Source organism: Ochotona princeps, chromosome 4 (assembly GCF_030435755.1).
Source record: "Ochotona princeps isolate mOchPri1 chromosome 4, mOchPri1.hap1, whole genome shotgun sequence".
Taxonomy (NCBI): domain Eukaryota; kingdom Metazoa; phylum Chordata; class Mammalia; order Lagomorpha; family Ochotonidae; genus Ochotona; species Ochotona princeps.
The window spans coordinates 32,095,242-32,117,833 of NC_080835.1; the positions used below are offsets into that span (position 1 = coordinate 32,095,242).

The 22,592-nt window shown below is 39.6% G+C and overlaps 1 protein-coding gene across 1 annotated transcript in view; it reads left to right on the top strand.

The window, feature by feature from the left end:
* LGR4 (leucine rich repeat containing G protein-coupled receptor 4) overlaps positions 1 to 22,592 on the top strand; it is a 105,039-nt gene that overhangs the window by 40,415 nt on the left and 42,032 nt on the right. Inside the window, exon 2 of the mRNA XM_004585618.3 lies at positions 19,482 to 19,553. Coding sequence (XP_004585675.2) covers positions 19,482 to 19,553 — 72 coding nt within the window. The remainder of the gene's footprint in view (positions 1 to 19,481; positions 19,554 to 22,592) is intronic.

The window sequence follows — 22,592 nt, forward strand, 5'->3', positions numbered from 1 at the left end:
TTGCTGGAGATTGTAAGGATCTTAAACTGGGGCCTTAGGGCTCTGAGGATTTGTCATCTTGCACAGATCAGTCGCCTAATTGGTCAGGTTGGATAAGCTTTTTGTCATGAGTAACGAGAAGATAAATGTGAAAGATTTATTGACCCAAGTGTCACCAATGAAGAAGAGCAGAAGAAAGAGCAAGACAATGCCTTTGGAGGGCCGTGAACACCAGTTCAAACAGGACTCCAGCTGAATTCTGTTGGACAGGACTGGCATGAATTGTTCTCTTATTTTGAAAAAATTGGGTTCTGGGCGTGGCACTGGTAGCCCAGTGAAGTCCTCACTTTGCATGCTCTGAATACCATATTGGCACCAATTCTTATTCCAGTGGCTCCACTTCCCATCCAGCTGCCTGCTTGTGGCTTGGGAAAGCAGTATAGGATGGCCCACAGCCTCGAACCCTGGCAAATGTGTGTGAGATCTGGAAGAAGCTCCTGTCTCTTGGCTTTGAATCAGCTCAGCAGACAGAGGATCTTTATCTCTGTCTCTCCTTCTCTCTGTAAATCTGACTTTACAATAAAAATAAATAAATCTTTAAAAAATGATTTGGGTCGTCCTCATTCTAATCCCAGTGGCCATGCTTCCCATCCAGCTCCCTGCTTGTGGCCTGGGAAAGCAGTTGAGGACAGCCCAAAGCCTTAGGACCCTGCACCCTTGTGGGAGACCCAGAAGAGGCTGCAGACGCTTGGCTTCAGATTGGCACAGCTCTGGCCGTTGCAACTACTTGGAGAGTGAGTCAACGGATGGAAGCTCTTCCTCTGTGTCTTTCTTCCTCTCTTTATATCCAACTTTCCAATAAAAATAAATAAATGTTAAAAAAAAAAGGTCACTTAAGTGTCTCTGCTTCTTCCCCTCTAGTTTCCCTAAGGGTGAACTTCCAGCCACCTGGAAAGCTTGGCTGCTCAGGCCAGCTTGTTCACCGAGATCTCCAGTTTAGCTATATTAACATGGAATGTAATCTCTGTGTGTGTCATTGCTTAATTGTTGGCATGTAGTGACTCAACTGGTAATTTAAATTAATAGACTGTGCATATAAGCTTACTATTGTTCTTCTCAGATCTCGATGGAGCTTTGATTGGCAGTTAAGTGATGGAGTGGTTGAATTAATTGCTATAGCTGAGAAAGAGCTGGAAAAACACACTAGGAAAAAAAACAGGTAGTTGTGATGTGGGAGTGAAAGGAGTACATTCAGTTTGGGAGTGAGCATAGTATGAATGATCCTGGACTTGGAGAATGAAGGAATAGATGCCAGCAATTCGAAAGCATGTGGGACCCCTCAGAGATGTGACCAGCCCTAGGGCAGCCCCGTGGGGTTGCTCGTGGGGAGCTTGCCTTCCTCCCTGCCAGTCCCTGCAGGAGAGTGCACAGCTCGGCTCCCCACGCCTGTCTTTCAGGAGCCTAGCCCAGTCAGTTCCACCTGAGGCAATCGCTTTTGCACATGTTTGCACACATCCTCTTTAAACCTTGTGTTTCTTTTCCTTTGCTCTTTTAAATCTTGCCCAGTTACCTCAGGAAATTCTCTCCTTTTCTTTGTTCTATTCTGGAGCCAAAATAAGGAGCAAAATTTCGGGTTATGGTTAATATGCATGAGATTCATGCTGTGATAAACATATTGACAAATGATCTAATTACCAAATCCTGTGGCCACTGTATTTACTGAGTCCTCAGCAGCCGTTGACAGCTGAGCGTTTTCTCTGTGAAGCCCTTTCATTCATGCTCCCCCCGCCTCTGTGTTTCTGTTTCTGAGGGAGTCCTTTCCTTTCCTTTTCCTTTCCTTTTCCTTTTCCTTTTCCTTTTCCTTTTCCTTTTCCTTTTCCTTTTCCTTTTCCTTTTCCTTTTCCTTTTCCTTTTCCTTTCCCTTTCCCTTTCCCTTTCCCTTTCCCTTTCCCTTTTCCTTTTCCTTTCCTTTCCTTTCCTTAAAATATTTATTCATTTTTATTGGAAAGGAAGATTAACGTGAGGAGGGAGAGTGTCCATTCTCTATTCTCTGATTCACTCCCCAAATGGCCACAATGGCTAAAGCTGAGCTTATCTGAGGCCAGGATCCAAGAGCCTCGTGCTGATCTCCATGTGTATGCAGGGTCCCAAGGCTTTGGGACATCCTCTGCTGCTTTCCCAGGCCACAGACTGGTAACTGGATGCAAAGTGGAGCAACTGGGACATGAACAGGTACCCAAGGTTACCGGTGCTACAAGGTAGAGGATTAGCCAGTTGAGCCATTCTGCTAGCCCCAGAAGGAATTATTTTTAAAAATATCTGCTCGGCTATCTTTGTTTTTCTCCACTTCCCTGGTACTTGATGTCAGTCACGTCTGCAATTTTAATTCTCCACATTATTGCCAATGTCTGCACTTCTTCCCCTTCTCTGACACTTCTCAATTCTAGACTTGAAGGGGCAACTACCTTCTGGGTCACAACACGTGGTGCCTCCAACTGATGGCAGAGTCACTCTGCCAGCTCCATGGAGAGAAGACCCCCGTGATTGTTAGATGTGGTGTTAAGTCATCCTTTACTTTTCTCCCAGCTTATCATCTCCAGCTGAATTCCGTTGGGATGGCTGCTAAAGGGGCTCTTGTCTGTGCTCTGTTACTGTTTGGGTTCATGGTGTATTATCCCTGACAGTTGCTCTTTCCACTTCCACCACTTGACTCGGTAGTACTCATTTATACTTGTACCACCAAGCTAGATAAATGTTTAAACATTTGTTGGTTCATGTGTACTAAACATAGTATTCAGAAAATGCAGTCATGATATGTATATTCCAAAGGATAAGGCAAAATAGCTTGCATAAAGTGCAAAAGATAGCACACAAAATAGGTGGGCGAGAAGACCAGAAAGAACCCTTTAATTTCCTGTGTACCTGCACTCCTTTCCCAAATAGGGCTAGGAAACAGATATGGGAGATAAAAATGACTAAAACTGTCCTTCAAATGTATGCATTTAAGGACAGGGGCTGCAGTTTTCGCTCAGAGATTCTTAGCTGATTGTAAGAGAAAAAGAAGATCTTCTCTGTGATTCTACAAGATCCCCAAGATAAAAAGGACATGTTGTGCAGGGAGAAGCACAGCTATTCTTGGAATTGAGGTCAGAGAGAGCTTTGCCCCCAAGGGCTCTGATAAAGGGAATTTTGTTTGCTTCATGAATAATAATCTCATCAACATTCTTAGAATATTCATAGCAGTCAGTTTCATGGGACCACTGCTTTTGATTCTGCATGAGCCAGCCAAAGGATACCAATTTGGAATTTCAAAAAAGGTAGTTGTTAAGGTATAGGGAATGTGCAACCTGTGCCCACCCACCAGATGTTAGTAAAGCGGCCTTATTTGTTAGCCTTAGAAATGTCCCCAGGATCAGGCAGTTACCTACATCCTACATTGGAGTGCCTGAGTTTCATTTTCAACCACAGCTCCTTCCAGCTTCCATTTAGTAGAAGGAAGTGTGGTCTTTGTTGTCTGGGTGGGAACCCTGGATTGTGTTCCAGCTCTAGCTGGGACATTGCAGGCACTGCAGAATGGACAAACACAAAGGAGTACTTTCAATGTATTTTTGCCTCTCAAAAAAAAAAAACCTTTCATAACCTTTTGTTCCCTTCCTCTAACTTTCGTGTGTGGATATTTTGTGCCCTCTGATGTCTGATCTTGTGTTATCTTTCTAGGTTGTTCTCGACATTGACTTTCTCATATGAACCCTGTGTCTCAGCCATGTCTGCGTGCTTGTTTTCTGAATAGCTTTGTCTTGTAGAATCTACCTTTCTCTAGCTGTTGTGCAGTTTCAGTGGCCCTTCTTTCTGTCTCTTTGTCAGGCTGTGTCCCTCACTTCAGTATAGTTGGGGTCCCCCCGCCAGCCCCAGCTTATTATCATACCAGTAAAGATTTGTTGACCAACAACCATAAAATCTCTTCGTATTTAAAATAAGATTGAACACATCACTCTTACTACATGAATCCCTTGTGAGAGTATCCAGAATTCCGTGTTGGAAAGTTTGCCTTATGGGCCAGCACTGTGGCATAGTGGGTTAACCTGCCTACTGTATCACCGGCATCCTCCATGGGCAATGTTTGAATGTTAGCTGCTCAACTGCCAATCCAGCTCCCTGCTAATGGCCTAGAAAAAACAGCAGAAGATGGGTCAAGTTCCACATGGAAGATCTAGAAGGAGCTCTGGCCCAGCCCTGGCTACTGTGGCCATTTAGGGAGTGAACCAGTAGATGATAGATTTCTCTCTTTGTCTCTTCCTCTCTGTAACTCTTCCTTTAAAACAAGTAAATAAAAATATATGGAAAATTTTCCTCATTTTAAGCTTACTCAATGACTAGTATTATAAATAAGTATAGGCTTTTTGTTTTCACATTTGCTTTGTAAAGCATAGGTGGTACTGTTTGCTGGTTCATGTTGATTTTCTACTGTAACGTTAGTTCATTAGCTGGGCACAGTGAGGGACTTGGCTGACTCTTACTCATTAACCTCAGAGTCTGAGCACCATCTCATATTCTGTTTCTGGAACATTGTTTTCCTCTAAATTCCAAAGTATGCTTCTAAATCATTGCTGCAACACACTCCAGTTCCAGGTAATAGAATGCTGGACTAGGGTCTATCATTTGGATTCTTCTGATTTTGGTTTTTGGATTAATTATCTAGCCTATCTGGGTCTGAGTTACCTCATTATTAAAATAGGACAGTTTTGTGTGATAATAATATTAGAAGCACATTAGAGCAGGTTGACTTTTTCTTAGGAGCTGGACGCTGTGGCATTTTGAAGTTGGAATTGTCACTATTCCCTCTTGCGGAACCCCAGACATGAGAGTTTGAGGGACTTATTGTGTAGGGTTGTACAGCTAGTCAGAGAGCAACTCTTGGTCTGGCTCCTGGGAGAAACTCTTAACCACTATGCTTTCTAGTTCAGTGGTTCTGTGAGGTGCTATTTATAGGACAAGGCCTATATTATGAAATTTTGAGGAAGAAAAATTAGTTTTGCTGAAATCCAATTTTACATCATTCTTCCCAAGCTATTTTTAAGCCTGGTAACTTGTGTTTAAGTGAGAACCCTATCCACTTTCCTGCTTTACCCCAAATCTGTTTGCGTGTAAGGTTATTATTTTGCTGTAGTGGTAGACAAGGAGGCATGGTTGTCATTATCCCTATTTGCTGTCCATAAGAAACGTCATCTCTCTTGTTAAAAAAGAGATTTATTTATTTTAAAGGCAGAGTGAGGAAGAGAGAGTGTGTGTGTGAGCTTCCATTCATTGCTTCATTCTTCACATGCCTACACCTGCAAGAGTTACGTAGGGCTGAGCCAGGTTGATGCCAGGATTTGGGGACTCAATCTGGGTTTCCCACATCAGGGTCAGGGACCGTCAATCATTGTCTTTCTGGCAGCATTAGCGGGAAGCTGGGTCAGAAGCTGAGTAGCTGGGATTCCAGCCTGGCGCTCTGAGATGGAATACTGGTGTCCCAAATGACAGCCTAATCTTCTGTTCCAAAATGCTAACCGTGACAGACATTATCTAAATTGTCTTTCCCAGAAGCAAATCAGGTGTCACTTGTAAAAAAGAGGAAGAAGACTTTCTGCTCCAAGGTCCTTGCCTTCTTCTGTAGCTGGAAAACTGTTAGGCCTGTTTGTGTGTGTGTGTTTAATTGGAAGTCAGATATACAGACAGGAAGATCTTCCATCTATTGTTTCACTCCCCACGTGGCCACAACAGCTGGAGCTGAGCTGATCTAAAGCCAACAGCCCAGGTTTCTTCTGGGTCTCCCACAGGGGTGCAGGGTCCCAAGGCTCTGGACTGTCCACGACTGCTTTCCCAGGCCACAAGCAGGGAGCTGGATGGGAAGTGGGACTGCTGGCATCAGAGCTGGCGCCCATACGGGATCCTGGTGTGTGTAAGGTGAGGACATTAGCTGCTAGGCTACTCCGCTGGCCCGTTGTGTTTTGTTTTTGAAATGCTGTTTAAGTACTGACAATGATTACTCTGTAAAACATTTAGTATCCCACCTGACATATCATTCGCTCAGCAGATACTGTGCCCATAGTCTGCGAGAGGCAATACAAAAAATAGCAAAGTACAGACCCCACTTCAGCATAGCATAGGTTCAGGTGGAGACATAGGAAATGCGTGCAAAAGATAGTTAAAACTACATTGAGCCATACATTTAAGTTTTTCATATTACTTGTTTGGACACATTTCAAAAAAATGTGCTAAAATAAACATGATTTATTTCATTTTTTGAGAACATTTTGAAATTTTGTCATATTATCATCATGGTGTTGTACAGATGAGAAATTAACTTTTTATCCAAACCTTCCTTGCCAAGAATTGAACCCCAAACTCCCATCCATTCTGATCATAAGCCGCTTCTGTCAGTGGAATGATCAGTTCATTTGTTACCCAAATTAGGATAATTTTGACAGCAAAATGACACACTATTTTTTAAAAATATTTATTTATTTTTATTTGGGAGGCATATTTACAGAGAAGGAAGGAAAGACAGAGATCTTCTACTCACTGGTTCACTCCCCAGCTGGCTGCAGTGGCCAGAGCCGGCTAATCTGGAGCCACAAGGCGGGAGCTAGGTCTTCCACATGAGTGCAGGAGCCCAAGTCTTTGGCCCATCTTTTCTGCTTTCTCAAGCCATAGGCAGGGAGCTCGATTGAAAGTGGAGTAGCCAGGACATGAACCAACACCCATTTGGGATATGTGGATTCTAATGGGCTGGCTGGAATATGCCGTCACCCTGATTATTCAGGTAATTAATTGGTTTTTGTATTAAGTTTCCAATCTTGCATTCTTTAATTAGGATTAAACGCTTGCTTAAGAGTAAGAGAGGGAATATTAGAAAAATATGTATCTAGTTTTGCCAGGAGTTTGAGGGAATTAGATAGTTTTTTCCTTATAATTTCTTTTTTTCCTTTTTCCTCTTTCTCTGTTTTAAAGATTTATTTATTTATTTGAAAGGCATAGTAAGAGGGGATAGGGAGGAAGGTCAGAGAAAGGTCTGATTTACTCTACAAGTGGCTGCTATAGGCAGGAGCCAAAAACTCCAACTCAGGCTTCTATCTGCATGGCAGGAACTCTAGGACTTGGGCCATCTTCCAGTGTTTTCTTAGGCACATTAGCAGGAGCTGGTTCAGAAGTGGAGCAGTTAGGATTTGAATAATTGCTCATTTGGAATTGTAACACCACAGAGGTCTATTTATCCTGTTGTGTCACAATGCTGGCCCCAGGAATTTACTTGGTACGACATTCTTTCTTTGCTTACTAACTCATTAAGAAAAGCTGCTTCAAGCGTGGTGGTTTCTGGAGTGTGGTGGGAGCTGCCATCATCAAGCTTGGCTAATAAAATCTCTTGCTTACATCCTTAAAAAAAGGAGGGGGGCGGGAAACTGTTTCAGTACTACATCAGATCTACTAATGGATTTTCTCAGATGAATCTGATAAAGCAAGAACTCTCAGTCATCTTTGGATAAAAAACGATGTGCTACCATAAAGGATGTGTCTGTGTATCTTTCTTTTTTATTAAAGGAATTTCATAATAACACATTGCTTTCTTTCAGAGAAAGAAACAAAGGACCATATGACCCACATGAATTACATAAATGAAAAGAAATTAAAACATTGTATTTCTGGGACCTTTTAAAACTGAAAGACTGCTTACAAATGGGGCTACCCAGGAATGTTACCAACCAGGTTTGAGAGTTTTTATTCTCAAAGTTTCAGGCCCTCATCGTGATTTGATTATATAGCGTCTTCCACACTGAATAAATCATTTTTGATTTTTATGAGTTTTAGGTCATTCCCAAGGGAATATGTTGAATGACTCTTTATAAACCATCATTATCAATGTCTGTTGTGTTACAGTTAACAGAGATGATTGAGTCATCTCAGTTATAATTTGAGTCATTCCTTTATGGATACAATGCATTTTATAAGGCTTCTTACAAATGGCCATGAGAGCAGAGAGAAGAACAAGGAGGAGGGAAGAAAAAGAAAAAGGTAGATAGGTAGATAGATAGACAGTGTTTTAGGGGGTGTCTTTCGTGTCTTATGGTCAGAAGGGAAGTGATTGCTCCACAAGCCTGCTTTTCAGAGATGGTGAAATCTCCGCTTGCCTTCGGGTTCAGACCTGGACTGCTGGCAGCTGACTTGGCTATAGGCTGCATCATCACTTTGAGTTTTCCTCTTACTTAACATAATGCGGTTGGTGCCTCCATGTCTTGGAAATTAGAGTCACTTTTGCCTACAACAATGGTTGGAAGTTTAACCAGTGCTAATTGGAAGGCTCCTTATGGATTTGGAGCTTTAGGAGGGATTTACTGAAGTGGAGGTGTAGATTTGCAGAGGGGAAGGGGTACTTAAAATTTTTTCAATTATTGGACATCTGGGAAGATATGGCCATGTAATACAGTGAATGAAAAGAATCTCATGTTGTCATATCCTTTTAAAGGAAAAGCCTAGGGTGACTGAGTGTGAATTTAGCTTACTCAACATTTATCACTAATTCTGTTGGAACAGTTGAAAGTAGTGGTATAAAGAAGTGTTTAAAATGTCTCTTGGATCTCATTAGTATTCTCTCCCACTGTTACTATCAATTTAAAGAGCCATGTGACTGAATATGGAAATACTAAGATGTGTACAAAGATTTTCTTTTAATTATCTTTTAGAGATTTGTTTGAAAATCAGTTACAGAGGAAGAAAGCTTCCTACCGCTGGTTCACTCCCCAGATCCCCAGGGCCAGGTCTGGGCCAGGCTAGAGCCAGGAGCTTCTTCTGTGTACCCTAAAGGGTGGCAGGGACCCAAGCACTTGGGCCATTTCCTGCTGTTTCTCCCAGGCCACTAGCTTGGAGCTAGGTTGGAGCAGTTAGGGCATGATCTGGCACCCATATGGGATGCTGGCATTGTGGGCAGCAACTGTACCATCTTTATCACAGTGCCAACCCCAAAGGGAGACTTCAAAAATTACTAAAATCAGTGGAACAGGTTAGTGGTGCTGGGAAAACAGTCCAGCTTAGGTGGGAGAATAGTACTGTTTGGGTTGAGTAGCTAGCTCCTTGAACTCGTGGTTTTGACTATTTCGCTAACCTGAGATTCTGCTAGGGCATCACACTCTGTTGTTAGGGAAGACAGAAGCATGCAAGTGCCCAGGACAACTTTTGTCTCTACTGCATTTTATGCATGCTTTTCCTATTTCAGTTAAAGGGAAAAGTTGGTTACGACCCACTAAAGTGATCTCACAGCTCTTGTAAAATGGTCTCAGGTGATCTGTGCAAGTAGTTCGCCATTCATTTGACCCATAAACCTTCCCCAAATCATGTAAACCAGTAGGTACAAATCTTGCTTCTCCTTTTAAGCCACTAAGAATCTGAAAGATGTCCATTTAAAGAAGCATTGTGCATTATTCCATTGTTACAGTGGTAGAGTTGGAGTGATGTAAATTCTCTGGTCATGGAGTACATTGAGTATATCTAAGTGAACCAGATGCCCAAGATGTGTGTACGGAACTCAACTTCAGATTAACCGATACGCAAACGCTCCCTGTCCTCCTGAGATATCTTCACTAACAAGCAGCAGACTGTTCCTACACCGGAAGAGGTGGCATGGAAGGGAAAGATCTCCTCCAATACACTTAAGACGCAAAACACTGTGTTCAGGAATGCATTCAGCACAAAATAAATGCAAAGTAAAAGGAAAAAAATGATTTCACAACTCACTAATTGGTTGTGAGCTGAAGATTAAAAAAGTACTCGTCTAAGCAGAAGTGTCATGGGTTTGCATGATTAAAGGCAAGGACTGTGAAGTAATGTTTTCCTATCGGTCATGTTAATGAGTGTAGCCATAATAAAACATAAGCCATTTAGTTAGACCATTTAATATCGTAGATGTTGTTGGGTTGGTTTCTTTATGAATAATGCATTTTGTCTGTTGGAATGAAGTAACTGAGTTTCCAATCTGTACAGATGATGATCCTCATAGTACTTTTTGTTGGTGTACGGCTTTGTCTGTGTGTCTTGGCTGGTAAAATGACCAGGACAGTTGTTGGTAACAGCCAAAGAGTGCTTGAGGACACTGCTTAGGCAGAAAGAAAATGAGGAATGCTATGGTTTAACCCTTGCTTGTTCCATGTGATACCAGATGGTAAGGTGTTTTATCAGATTATAGAATTGTAAGTTAATTTCTTTTTGCCTTTGGCATTCATTTTTTTCTTCGTGATGTAAGAATTTTTCAAAACTGGAACATTTAATGTTTTTGCCTTTAGAAAACATCTCATATTTACTAGTCTCTGTTAAAAAAATAATAAGCTGAATTTGTTTTAACTTCAATTAATTCTAACTTGGTTTGCTATTTTTTGAAAAAAAAAATTATGCATTTCTATTGGAAAGTCAGATTTCCAGAGAGAAGGAGATACACAAAGAAAGATCTTCTGTCCACTGGTTCACTCCCCAAGAGGCAACAATTGCCAGAGTTGAACTGATCAGCAGCCGTGAGCCAGGCGCTTCTTTGTCTCCCACATGGGTGCAGGGTCCCAGGGCTTTGGGCCGTCCTCTGCTGCTTCCCAGGCCACAAGCAGGGAGCTGGATGGCAAGTACAATAGTACAAACTTGGACACTCCTATATGGGATCCTGGTACATGCAAGGCGAATGTAGTCACTAGACTATTGCATCGGGCCCCTCGTTTTATGTTTTAAAGTTAAATTTAAACCACATGTGATTTTCAGTGTAGTGTGATATTTACACATCAGCCTTTTTGTATCTTTTCTAACTTGTAAGGTTTGTGTCTTTTTGAAGTACATACCCTTAGATGTGTTCATTGAGAACATAAACACAACATGAAATATTACTTTTGGAAATGAAACCACATATCTTTCCTGATTGCTGAACTTTTGTAATTCTGAGGGGGATATGGTTAGGTAGGTATTCATTCATTCACTTGCTCATCCCAGCAAACCTGCTTACACATATAGACAGGGAAAGCTTACGTCTGAGGGCTTCCTGCTGTCTGCCATTTATTTATTCAGGGGGCATGGCAGGTGCAGGAATGCTACAGTAGGAGTTCTTATGATAGATTTTGAATGGCTTTAGCAGTTAGGACAAAATACTTTCTAGTAGGAAGCCCAAAGGGGTGGGATTCCTGCTTCTTTGCCTCCTCTTTTTGTCCCATTGTAATAAATGGCTGCCGAAATGATGTTTCTGAAGCCAATCTGACTTGTTAACCTTCCCTGGCAGCTTTCCGTGCTTTTAGAATTAAGTTATGATCTTTAAGTTCACAGGTACTGTCATTTGAGATGTGCTTTCTCTTAGTGGTTTCTTTTAGCCTTCCTAGCCATCTTGCTTGTAATCCTTGGGTTACTTGGTAGCTCAGATTCCTCTAACCACTCTGGTTTTATCACTTTTGACTATGATTTCACACATGGTATCCCATCTTCTAAGAGGCACCTACTATCAAACCTAAGACTAGTTATTATGTTCAGAGGCCTTCAATTCTTTTTTTAACTGTGAACCCAGTATGAACTATATTTTATATCAGGATCATGTGGTTCATGTTTGTGTATTCATATCTCTTTTTTTTAATATATACTTTAACCTAATTGTTATGAAAATTGTTGAATTATTACTTTTGTGAGTACTTAACTTTAAAAAATATTATTTATTTATTTGTTTAAAGGCAGAATGAGAGCCTGAGATCTTCCATCTGCTTCTCATTGCCTAAATGGCTGCAACAGCTGCAGTAGATGAGGCTGAAACTAGAAGCCAGGAACCCCACTCTCATATAAGGTGCTGGTGTAGCAAGTGGTGGGTTAACCCACTGAACCACAGCACCAGCCCCTGTACCTAATATTGATGTTAGCTATCCATTAAATTTGTTTTTTAAAAAATGTTTTTTGCTAACCACCAATTAGACTTCATGTCCCTGTCCATACTACCAGCTCCTAAGCATAGGTCGGACGCGTATTGGGATGCCAGACACCTTAGGAAGCAGAACTGTTTTGAATAGTGAAGCGTTATCTTCTTCAGCATGCCATTTGTATCTCTCCTGAGAAATGTTGCCAGTCTAACGAGTGAGACCAGACATCAAAGCAGTGACTTTGTGTAAAGTAGTATCTGTCCTGCACCATGGCACAGAAAGTTCTGTGGGGCTCAGGTCTGGCTTGGGCCCAGTGCATCACTGAATTCACTCGCATTGACACTGTCTCCTTCACTGCCCCAGAAAGCACTTGAGGGTGGACTGCAGCTCATTTGTCTCAAGCACAAACCTAACAGGACTCAGCAAAAAGAGAATTAAGAGTCTGGGCCTGATGCTCTGCTGCAAGCTGATACCAGGAAATACAAAGACAAAAATAGGGACAGAAAAAGGGCTCCAGCTTTTCTTATATCAAGCTGGTCTTGACTTTGTAGTTTTGAATTCTAGAGAGTTCTTAAAATAAGGAGAGGGATTCCTGTGAGGGGGTACTATCATTTATTATCTTACTTATAGGAAGATAACACAAGATTAAGGATTAAGTTACATGCCATGAAGCTTTCTAATATGCAATTCTAATAATAAAAAAGGCACAAAAATAGTTTTTAACCCAATGTAGTCAATGATTATAAATGTAAGAATTCTTCATCTCTGATACGCACACAAAAAATACTTTTTAAGGTTTGAGTTGGCATTATCTGTAGCCATTCTGAGTTAGGAAGATCATGTATATGGAATGTATCTTAGATACACAATTATTTTCCAAGCTGCTGATGTTTCTTTGCATTAATTGACATTGTTTCTAAGTATCAGTGTGGTTGCTGTGACTCTTCCCTTCCAAAGATTGCAGAATAGCAAATTTTGGATTCTTTGCTGCTAAGAAGCACTGAGCCTTAGTCCTGAAAACACCAGATAACACAGAGCCAATATATCCTAACACTCACTGGTGCAGTACAAATGTTGCTTAAGGCAACAGAAAGATGTCTGTTGTGAATCTAGTTGGTTTCAGCAAGGCACTTATGTGGTGAACAACTTCATGGATATGTAGCTGTTCTTATATTTTCCAAATTTAAAACATGCAATTAAAATTTTAATTGAATTTTGCAATAACGGAAACACTTATGGCAAGTTAAGAATAGTGTGGACTAATGGATTTTAAAACTAAAAATTAATTATACTTGTTAACATATCATTTGATTAAATTACCCTGTATCCTAGCATGCTGTCTTACATGTGTGTGGATATTCAGTACTTTGTAAATATCTATTAAATAGATGACGGATATCTTCTTTCCTCTTATTAAGACACCCTAAATTAACTTTTTTTTCTTGGCATTGTGTCTTCCAGTAGTAAAGATGTTCCCATTCCATGATTATAGGCTGCCAAAATTAGCATTGTGATATATTAGATTTAACATTTATGCTTTAACTGAAAGATTTTTGGAGAGTCTTTTATTTTTGTCATTAGCAAACAAATAACCTTAGAATTCCAGAGATGGACATGGTCAGAATGATATAATTTCATATTTGTAAAAGTAATCTTTGATGCACAGAAAAAAATCCATGGTGATATACGTGGAACACAGCAGCATTTACCTGTAGTTGTTAATATTCTACATGGCTTTCTTTATATTAAAACATTTTACAATGATTGGCATAGGTAACTGTGTTTATAAAAATGGCATGAGAAAAAGGGATTACTAGCCCAAAGATAATAATATCAGGAAATAAATTGTATATATTTACAATTTTATTTTTATCTGTTTGAAAGGCAGAGACAGAGTGGGAATGTGTGTGAGAGAGGTATCTTTGATTCACTAGTTTGCTCTCCAAATGTCAGCCACAGCCAAGGGCTGGGCCATGGTCTTCATCTACGTCTCCCAAGAGAATGGAGGGGACCCAAGTGCTTCAGCTATTATCTGTTACCTTCCGCCATGTGTGTTGTCAGGAAACTGGAACACAAGTACACACGGGACTCATTCCCAGGAACTCTGATATAAGATATAGGCATGTCAAGCAGCGTATTAACTCTTGTGCCAAAATAGCCAACTCATTACATTCTTAGTAAGTCTTAAAAAATGAGTTTAAAGAAGGACTTTATCTTCATTTATTCGAAGGGAACAAAGACAGAAAGACTTTGGATCCGCTGGTTCACTTCCCACATGCTTCTAACTGCCAGGCTGCACCCGGCTGAGCAGGAGTCTGGAACTCGTCTGGGTCTCCTGTATGGATGTTGGGGGTTAAACTGCTTGAGTTGTCATTGCTGCTTCCTAGAGTGTATGTTAGCAGGAAGTGGGAGTCAAATCAAAGGCACAACTCAGGCCTAGTATCTCAACCGCACACCAGATGCCTGGCCCTGTTCTAAGCATTGACTGGAATTTTGAGGTTGTGTGTGTCTACACTGCTTATAGATATATATACAAAGGAGAGCTTCCTTTCAAATTCATCCCACTGGAGGTATGTTTCAAAGTTTGCATTTGTTTTGGTTCAGAAGTATAGCTATCTGTTATCTGGAGCGTGGCCAGAATTTGGTTGGTAACTAAGAACTATAGAGAGCATATTAGTTCTTGATCATTGTCAACTTGTATCTTTTGTTTTTTTGCCGTCCAGCATAGCCGAGGACCCTATGTTCTCCACAACCTGTGTGTAATTTTGTGACTTTTTAATTGCCAGATAATGTTTGAGATAGAATCAACAATATGGCAGGAGCAGTGCAGTTTTATCTACTATAAATAGGAGGGTTTATTCAAATTTAGATAACAGTAGGTCAATCACAACTTATTTAAAATTAAATAATTCTGTGGCAGAAAGCCCAGACCAAGTAGGGATGCAGTGACAGAGTAGGCAGTGGCTGCTTGCTTGGCCATCAAGAAACAGGTTAGGCTCGCTTAGGGAGTGTTTTATAGGGATTTTAAAAGGTGCCTTGTTGAAACATGATGTTCTTCTTTCCTCTGTAGACACTTCAGCATTAGTGGATTTTATGGGGGAAAAAGAGATGAGAGTTTAACCACTGGGTATTGGCAGTTTCAATTAAACAATTGCACCCTTTAAATTTTAATTTTAAAATCAGTGACTGCTGGTATTTGGGCGTTCAGATGTATTTTTCTAGTGAGTTCATAGGTTTTTTATTTTTGGTCTCATGGTTAAAAGGTTCAGAGTATTGTGTGGGTGTAAATGTAAACTTATGTTCTGTTTTAGGTGGTGTATCTTAACACATTAACTCTTCTTGGCTTTTTGGCTAAGATCAAGTGTAAAATCTAAAAAAAACCAAATATGTATAGAAAAGATTTCCACTTTCATCTTACTAAGTAGAAACTAGGTTCTGTTTTAATATTTGCACTAAACTGCTTGAAGTCAGCTTCATGTTTCTGAGAATGGATCTTGTGGATGCTTGCTAATTCCTAGAAAAATGTGGTGTCTTTATTGAAGAATGCAGGATTTGTCAATGACTAGACTCAGCTTTTTTTTTTTTTTTAACCTATGAAGTATTTGATCTCCAAAGGCTCATCTTGTTTAACATGTAGTCCTGGAGTTGTAGAATTGAGTTTTGCGTTTAAGAAAAGTTTCTGGTTCAAGGTCACCTGTTGTATTTATTTGTTTTTTTTCTGGGAAGGCCATGCAAGGCAATGCGATGTTAGGCCTTCTGTCAATCCTTTCTAGTCACTGGATTCAGACAGCTCCTAGAAGCAGCAAAAACATAGGTAGCGGGAAGATGATAGTTACAAATTTACTGGGCTTGGTATTCATGACTTGGCATTTGTCTTCACAGTATCCTACTGGTCAACCTTGGTCTGTCTAGCTCCAAAGCCTGGACAGTACCATCTAGACAAGGTTGCCTTCAAGGAAGGTCATCAGTACTCGAAATTTCTCAGAGCTATTTGTGAGCTGGTGGTGTTCGACCTTGTATTCTTATTGTTTCTTTGCTGTTATTATTTTTATTTATTTGAAAGGTAAGGTTACAGAAGGAGGGAGGGAGGGATGGGGGGGAGAGAGAGAGAGAGACAGAGAGAGAGAGAAAGAGAAAGAGAAAGAGAGAGATCTTCCATGTGCTGGTTCACTCTCCAAATGACTACCGCAGATGGGACTGGGCAAGATGAAAGACAGGAGCTGTTTCTGACTCTCCCATGTCAGTGCAAGAACCCAAGTACTTGTATTACTTTCTGCTGCTTTCCCAGGCACATTAGAGGGGAACTGGATTAGAATTGTACCATAAAATTGAAAAATTCAAAATAAAAATATAACAACAACAACAACAACGGAAGAAGTGGGGTAGCCAGGACTCCCAGATAGAAAGCCAGCATGCAGACGGTGGCTTAGGCTGCCACAGCACTGGCATCTGTTTTCTGTGTCATATTTATTTTGTGTTAGGAACCCAAGATGGCAAATCACTCACAGTGTGTAATTATTAATTTTATGGTTTACAATTGCATTGCTCATGTGAATTTGAAGGAGCAGCTTTAATATGGACAATCTCTAAACTGCTTTTTTAAAAAAATATATTTTCATAATCTATGTGGCTTATAAGCCTCATGTATTTCACCTGTTTGGCGTAGGGCTTCCATTTGTACATTTTGACACCCATTCAAGCCTCTTATTTCTGAAGTCTAAGTACTATACGTTTTCTTTTTCCTTTAGTTGTTGGTGACGTAAGGTCTAGAATCTCCTCTTAAGACTGTCTGTGGGTTGTTTATCACCATTAGCCCTCATTATTTTAAATGAGTACCCCACCTACCCTGTACTCTGTAACCACCAGGCTCTAGAGTTTCTCGGGAGATAACATCTTGTAGCTTAGCTTCCCGCCACACAATTTTTTTCTTGACTTACTCCAAAATGTTTTATGGCTGAAGTTCAGGGAAAGCATGAGGGAAAACACCTGTAGAGAGAATGTTTTCTGTGGTTGTGTGAAATTGGGGAAGAAAACTTTGGAAGTGAGCGTAGCTCATGACTCTGAAACTTTGAAATGAAACCTCACCGTGTGTTTAACACGCATTAGTTTGTAAATACAGAGTCTCACTAATGGCATTTACAGCTCACAGCAGAACCGCTTGTTATGTCTTGTTACTCTGAGGGGAAAAAAATGAGAGAATTATATATGTGTGTGTGTTTAAGACCTTGAATACAAAGAATAGTGCAGTGTGTCAATTGTCTCTAATTATGTGCCTTATTTTTGTTCCTGGGGAGGCAATTAATCAGTTCTCTCCAGACCATTTTTGGATGAAGCAATTAATCTGTTTTTCTGTTATTGTGATGCCTGAATTCTGTTGTGCTCAGCTTGGAGGACACTCTGGAGTGAGTGCCTCATTTTTGTAAGGCAATAAATTATTGTTATCCTTCTTTTTCCTTTTTATTGGAATGATTGGAAAACACTAAATTTTTCCCATGTTTTGCAGATGCAGCGTTTATTGATTATAAATTGTGATTTTGTCTTTCAAAAGGATTCAATGTTTTCTTACATTCTCAAGACTGATTTTTTTTTGGTTCGGGCCAAGTGTCTTTGCAGGCGGGGTGACTCAGTCACTTGATACTGGCAAACCAGTAACCTTTACTTTCAGAACTGTAGCAAAATCTTCAGAAACAATCCATAAAAATGAACCTTGTGTATTTTTACTGAGAAGGTTAGGTTCCTGCTTGAAAAAAAAACCACAGAAAAAGCAAATCGGATAAGTATGTAATGGCAGACCAGGGGATCGCCCAGCCAGGTCAGCTCCTCCTTCAGGTTACAGATGAACTGTCTGAAGTCGAGCTCCAGGGCCAGGTGCTGCGCCTGCTGCTTCTGAACCCAGTTTGGAGCTGTTTCTCCAGGATCCTGCTAGAGTGCTTATGAAAAATAAATGGTTCCCCTTGTATTTTCCTCAAGAATGATGGCTGATTCATGTTGGGGCCTTGGTTTTAAAACATCAAATCCTGGGGAGGTATATTAATCTTGCTTTGTGTAGAAGTTATCTTTAAAAGGACTTGAGTTTTTTTGCTGTATTACTACATTTTGGAATGCTTGCAGTTTCTGTTGTCATGAGAGTCATCTAAAGAAATTTCCTTGTTCTAAGAAATTCACATGAACTTGGTTCGTCACTATTAACAATATTTATAATTGTTCCCCCCCGCTTTTTAAAAAATTTTTAATTGTAAGTACTTGTCCTGAAATATGTGGGTGATTATAGACTCAAGGGATTTGCTTTTTAGGATACATGGAGAGAAGTAACAGATTTGGAGTGATAGTTAAGAAGGCTCAAAATTCAGTTAAGATTATGACCTTTGCAGTTCACATTTCTAGTTGCGTCACGTGGTAAATGACCTTGGGAGGTTATTTTAATCTCTGTAAGCCTCAGTTTCCCCAATTGTAAAGTGAAATTTTATGTGCTAATTATATTATGAATATCATTTACATATTAGTGACTACCACTTCTTTTGATATTTCCACACCTCCCCTGGGAAAGGCTTCTGAATGGGAATGCAAGTTCCATTTCTAAACTATTGAGAGGAAAGATGGAGAGAAGAGGTTAACTTGTTTTGATAATTAAGTTGTCATGAAACTAACAATGTTGTTAGGTGACTTTGGTGTGCTTGACTTTTCTTCTACCTCTTTCTGCCAGTACGTGTAATGTTATAGTGGGAATATCATACAGATGAACTTTCATGGCAGTTTGTAGAGGGGAGAAACTCAAGGTGTCAGCTACACAGTGGAGCACCAGCAACAGGGAAGCAGAGGAGTGACCATGTGTGCTCGGACTTTCTCTTAGGAGGCTGTCCTAATCTGTCTTCCACAGTGTTGATATCAAACAGAGTGTGGAGGAGAGCCCCAGTTTTAAAAGGCAGCTGCCAAGAAAGAGGGAAATAGTTAATAAAGTATTTTTTTCTTTGCTGTTTGAACTAGTTAATTGTTGAGATATATCATCAAATGAGTTCTGTCTTTTCTGCTGACGCTCTATGGAAGAACTGGAAATGGACCACATACCTATCATGTATGCACTTGTCTTCAGTCTGCATCTGTGCATAGGCTGAAAATGAAATCCACTGACAACTCCTACCTGGAGGACTTTTATGGATATGAAGAAAATGTGCTGGGAGCAGAGCTAGCTATGCACATGCTTTTAATGTCCTTGATAGTAACTCCAAAAGCCACCCTCTTCTGTTTTGTCAAGCCCCAGTGTTTGTTTATTTTAACTGGATATTGTCCTTTGGACAACAGAACTCTAGGAAGCCACACCGGGTAATTCATTGCAAGCAGTGTGAAAATTTTTTTTTAAAGCTTAGAAGGGAAATCACATTTCCAGGTTATAGGATATGATCTGTATTAAAAAGATGTGAGTTTTCTGTTTTTTTTTTTTTTTTTTTTCTGAGCCAAATTATGGCTATTCCCAAGTAGGTCTTCTGTACCATTTTTTCTTTACATCTTTATGCAAAATTTTGGCAACTGGTTAGTTTTCTGTTGGATTAAATGTCTTCAACCTCATATCACTTAGTTAACAGCATTCATAATTTTGTTTTGCAGGGATATCAGTATGAACAACATTACCCAGTTACCAGAAGATGCATTTAAGAATTTTCCTTTTCTAGAAGAGCTGTAAGTATTACATGAAGAAATGTGTGTGTGTTTGTACCATCTTCCATTCTCTATAGAATCTTTATAATAAATATACAAATAGATTAATGTTTCTCATTTGCTTAGTGTCATTGAACTTGGTGCAACAAAAATCATGATTTTTTTCTTTTTTTAGAAAACAAACTTGATTTTTCATAGTATAATTACTGTAGTTAATTCTGAAAACCAGAACTAAAAATGTTACTTCCATAGGACTTTCTTTGGCTACAGTTATTATAACCTTACACGCTGCAATGATACAATTTAATTACAGTTATCCTGAGATATCAGGGCTGCCAGATAATTACCATTGTTGCTGAAGGAGTTGCTGTGTGGGTAACTGAGCCAAAAAAAGAAAAAAGAGAGAGAGAGAGAGAAACATGCAAGTTGTTTTGTGATGAAAGAGTCTACATTGACAGAGGCAAGAGTAAATAAGAAGGTATAGATTTTCTTCGATATTTGTGGGTAGCATTTGGGGTAGAGTTCAGACACGGAATTCATCCAGTTTCTAAAAGTACCCTTAAATCAGTTACTTCTCACATTTTCAACTTTTAATAGCTTATATTGATGAAAAACAATACTTTTTCCACTTGTTTTAACCTGCATTTTGTTTTAATTTCCCTACATTTTGAAAGTCTATAATCAAAACTGGCATCTTCTAGATTTTAAATGAATTAGGAGCTCTGTCTGCATTTTAAAAATACAGGTTCAAACAAAAAAAAAATCAGACTTGAGTCAAGTTAATATAGCTTTCAAAGGCTGAGCTAGCAGATCACATAGGGGCAGTCTGATTTTAAGAATATCAAACAGATCCAGCCATGAGGAATGGAAATTAATGTTACAGATTGTGTCATACACTCTAGCTATTGGATTGATCCAAACCAATGCATGCTTCCTATCTTAACTGGGTCCCTCACCAACGGTGGGGAGCAGGAATGAAATATGATGGATTATATATGATAGATATAGCTATATTGTGTTTCCTACTTTTAATAATGTAGTGAAATACCAATTAAATGTTTAATGAAGTCAAGGAAGATTTTTCTTCCTACACTGCTTATTTGAGCATAATGATCCCAAAGCAAAAGTGGCATGCTGATGATCTACAACTTGCACATTTGTGAACAGTGTTAAATTACTTAGTCTCTCTCTGCTCAGTTTCTTTGTTTGCAGGATACTAATAATCCCTCCCACATAGTGTTGTACAGAGGACAGCATGTGTTAATGCATTTTAAATGTGTAGGACAGTGTGTGAAACTGAAGAATTGTTAAACAAATGCTAGCTATATTTTTAAATTGCCCAAGAACAAAAAGCAGAATATTACCATATGTTAATTTTTAATATATATGCTTTTTGAGAGGTAGGTGGAGAGCTCCCATCTGTTGGTTCACTCCCCAACTGTCCGCAACAGTGCAGAATTAAATCTAGAACTTCCACACGGGTGGCAGGGAGAGACTGGTGGTATCAGCTGCTCTTTCTCACTCCGTCTGTCAGCAGGAAACTGGCACAGGGAGCAGAGCTGGGACTTGAACCAGCGTACTCCAGTGCTGTCTGTGAGTGTCCTGACTGCTGTACCACTCATTCCACCATAAAGGATGAAAAGACTCAGTGTATGTTTTATATTTGCCTTCTCCATTGTATAGTGAGCATTAGTGACTTTGTAATGAGGTTATTGATTAAAACTTAAAATTCAAAATATTGATTAAAATTGTTAAAATTTTATCTTGAGTTCAAAGAAGAGTGAGCCATATATTTAAAACCTCCACCTCCACCCCCCTAACCAAACTTTAAGGTGCTTATACATCTTCGTTTTCATTTTCCATATAGCTTTAGATCTTTGGATTAGTCTCTCTTTACAGAAGTAATTGCATAATGACTAGTGGCTATTCAGCTGTTGTTTAACCACTGTGGGGTGTGTGATGCATCAGGTAGGAAATTGAGAAGACAGCCTATTCTACATGAAGCTGTTGTGTGCAGATCACTTTTGCTGATGTCATTAATTACCAGTCTGTCTTTAGGATTTTATGGTGAATGCTTGAATGTGGAGTCAAACCTGTTGATGTTTGTGTTGTGAAGTTCACTTCTTGGATTTCTTAAAATCTCAAGCATATGTGAACCTCATGAATTCTGTCAACCAAGACTTTTAATTAGGACCAAATTGAATTTGACTGCCTCTTCTTTGTAGTGAGGTCATGATCTCTACATTTTGCTATTGCAGTAGCAAAATTTATTAAATAAAGTTGGTATATTTTCTCCAAATACTGTATAGGATTGCAAATGTGAATTTGGTTAGGAGAGTTGAGTGTTACATTTAAAGAACATTTCAAACTGATCTTTATAATTTGGCAATTTTTTAGGCATTCAAGGAAGTTTACATTCCATATGAATATAAACATAATAAAAAGTCCCCCATTTTTAAATTATTTATGTGATTTTATTGGAAAGACAGATTTATAGAGAGGAGAATCAGAGGGAAAGATCTTCCATTTGCTGGTTCATTCCCCAAGTGGCTGTAGCGGCTGGAGCTGAACCTCTCCAAATCCAGGAGCCAGGTGCTTCTTCTGGGGCTCCCACACATGTACAGGTTCCCAAGACCTTGGGCCGTCTCTATTGCTTCCCCAGGCCAAAAGCAGGGAGTTAGATGGGAAGTGGAGCAGCTGGAACATGAACCAGCACTCGAATGGGATCTTGGTGCTTGGAAGGGGAAGATTTAGCCATTAGGTTATTGTGCCAGGCTCTTGTTCTTTCTTTATAAAAGTATGGTTGATCTTGACATTCCAAAATGATGCTGCTATGACTATTGTAGTATTTCATAAACAGCCTAACCATTTGTTCAGAAATCATCTGGAAATCATTTAGCAATGAGTGTGAAGTTGAATACCCTGGGTAGAAATGAGTAAATTGCTAAGAATTTTTCCATACTAGTTAATGAGGTGTGCTTATAAGATGTGAGCAATTTGGCCAAATTTTTTAAAAAATTTTATTTTTGATGATGTTGATTAGGGTGGGAATGGTTGAGG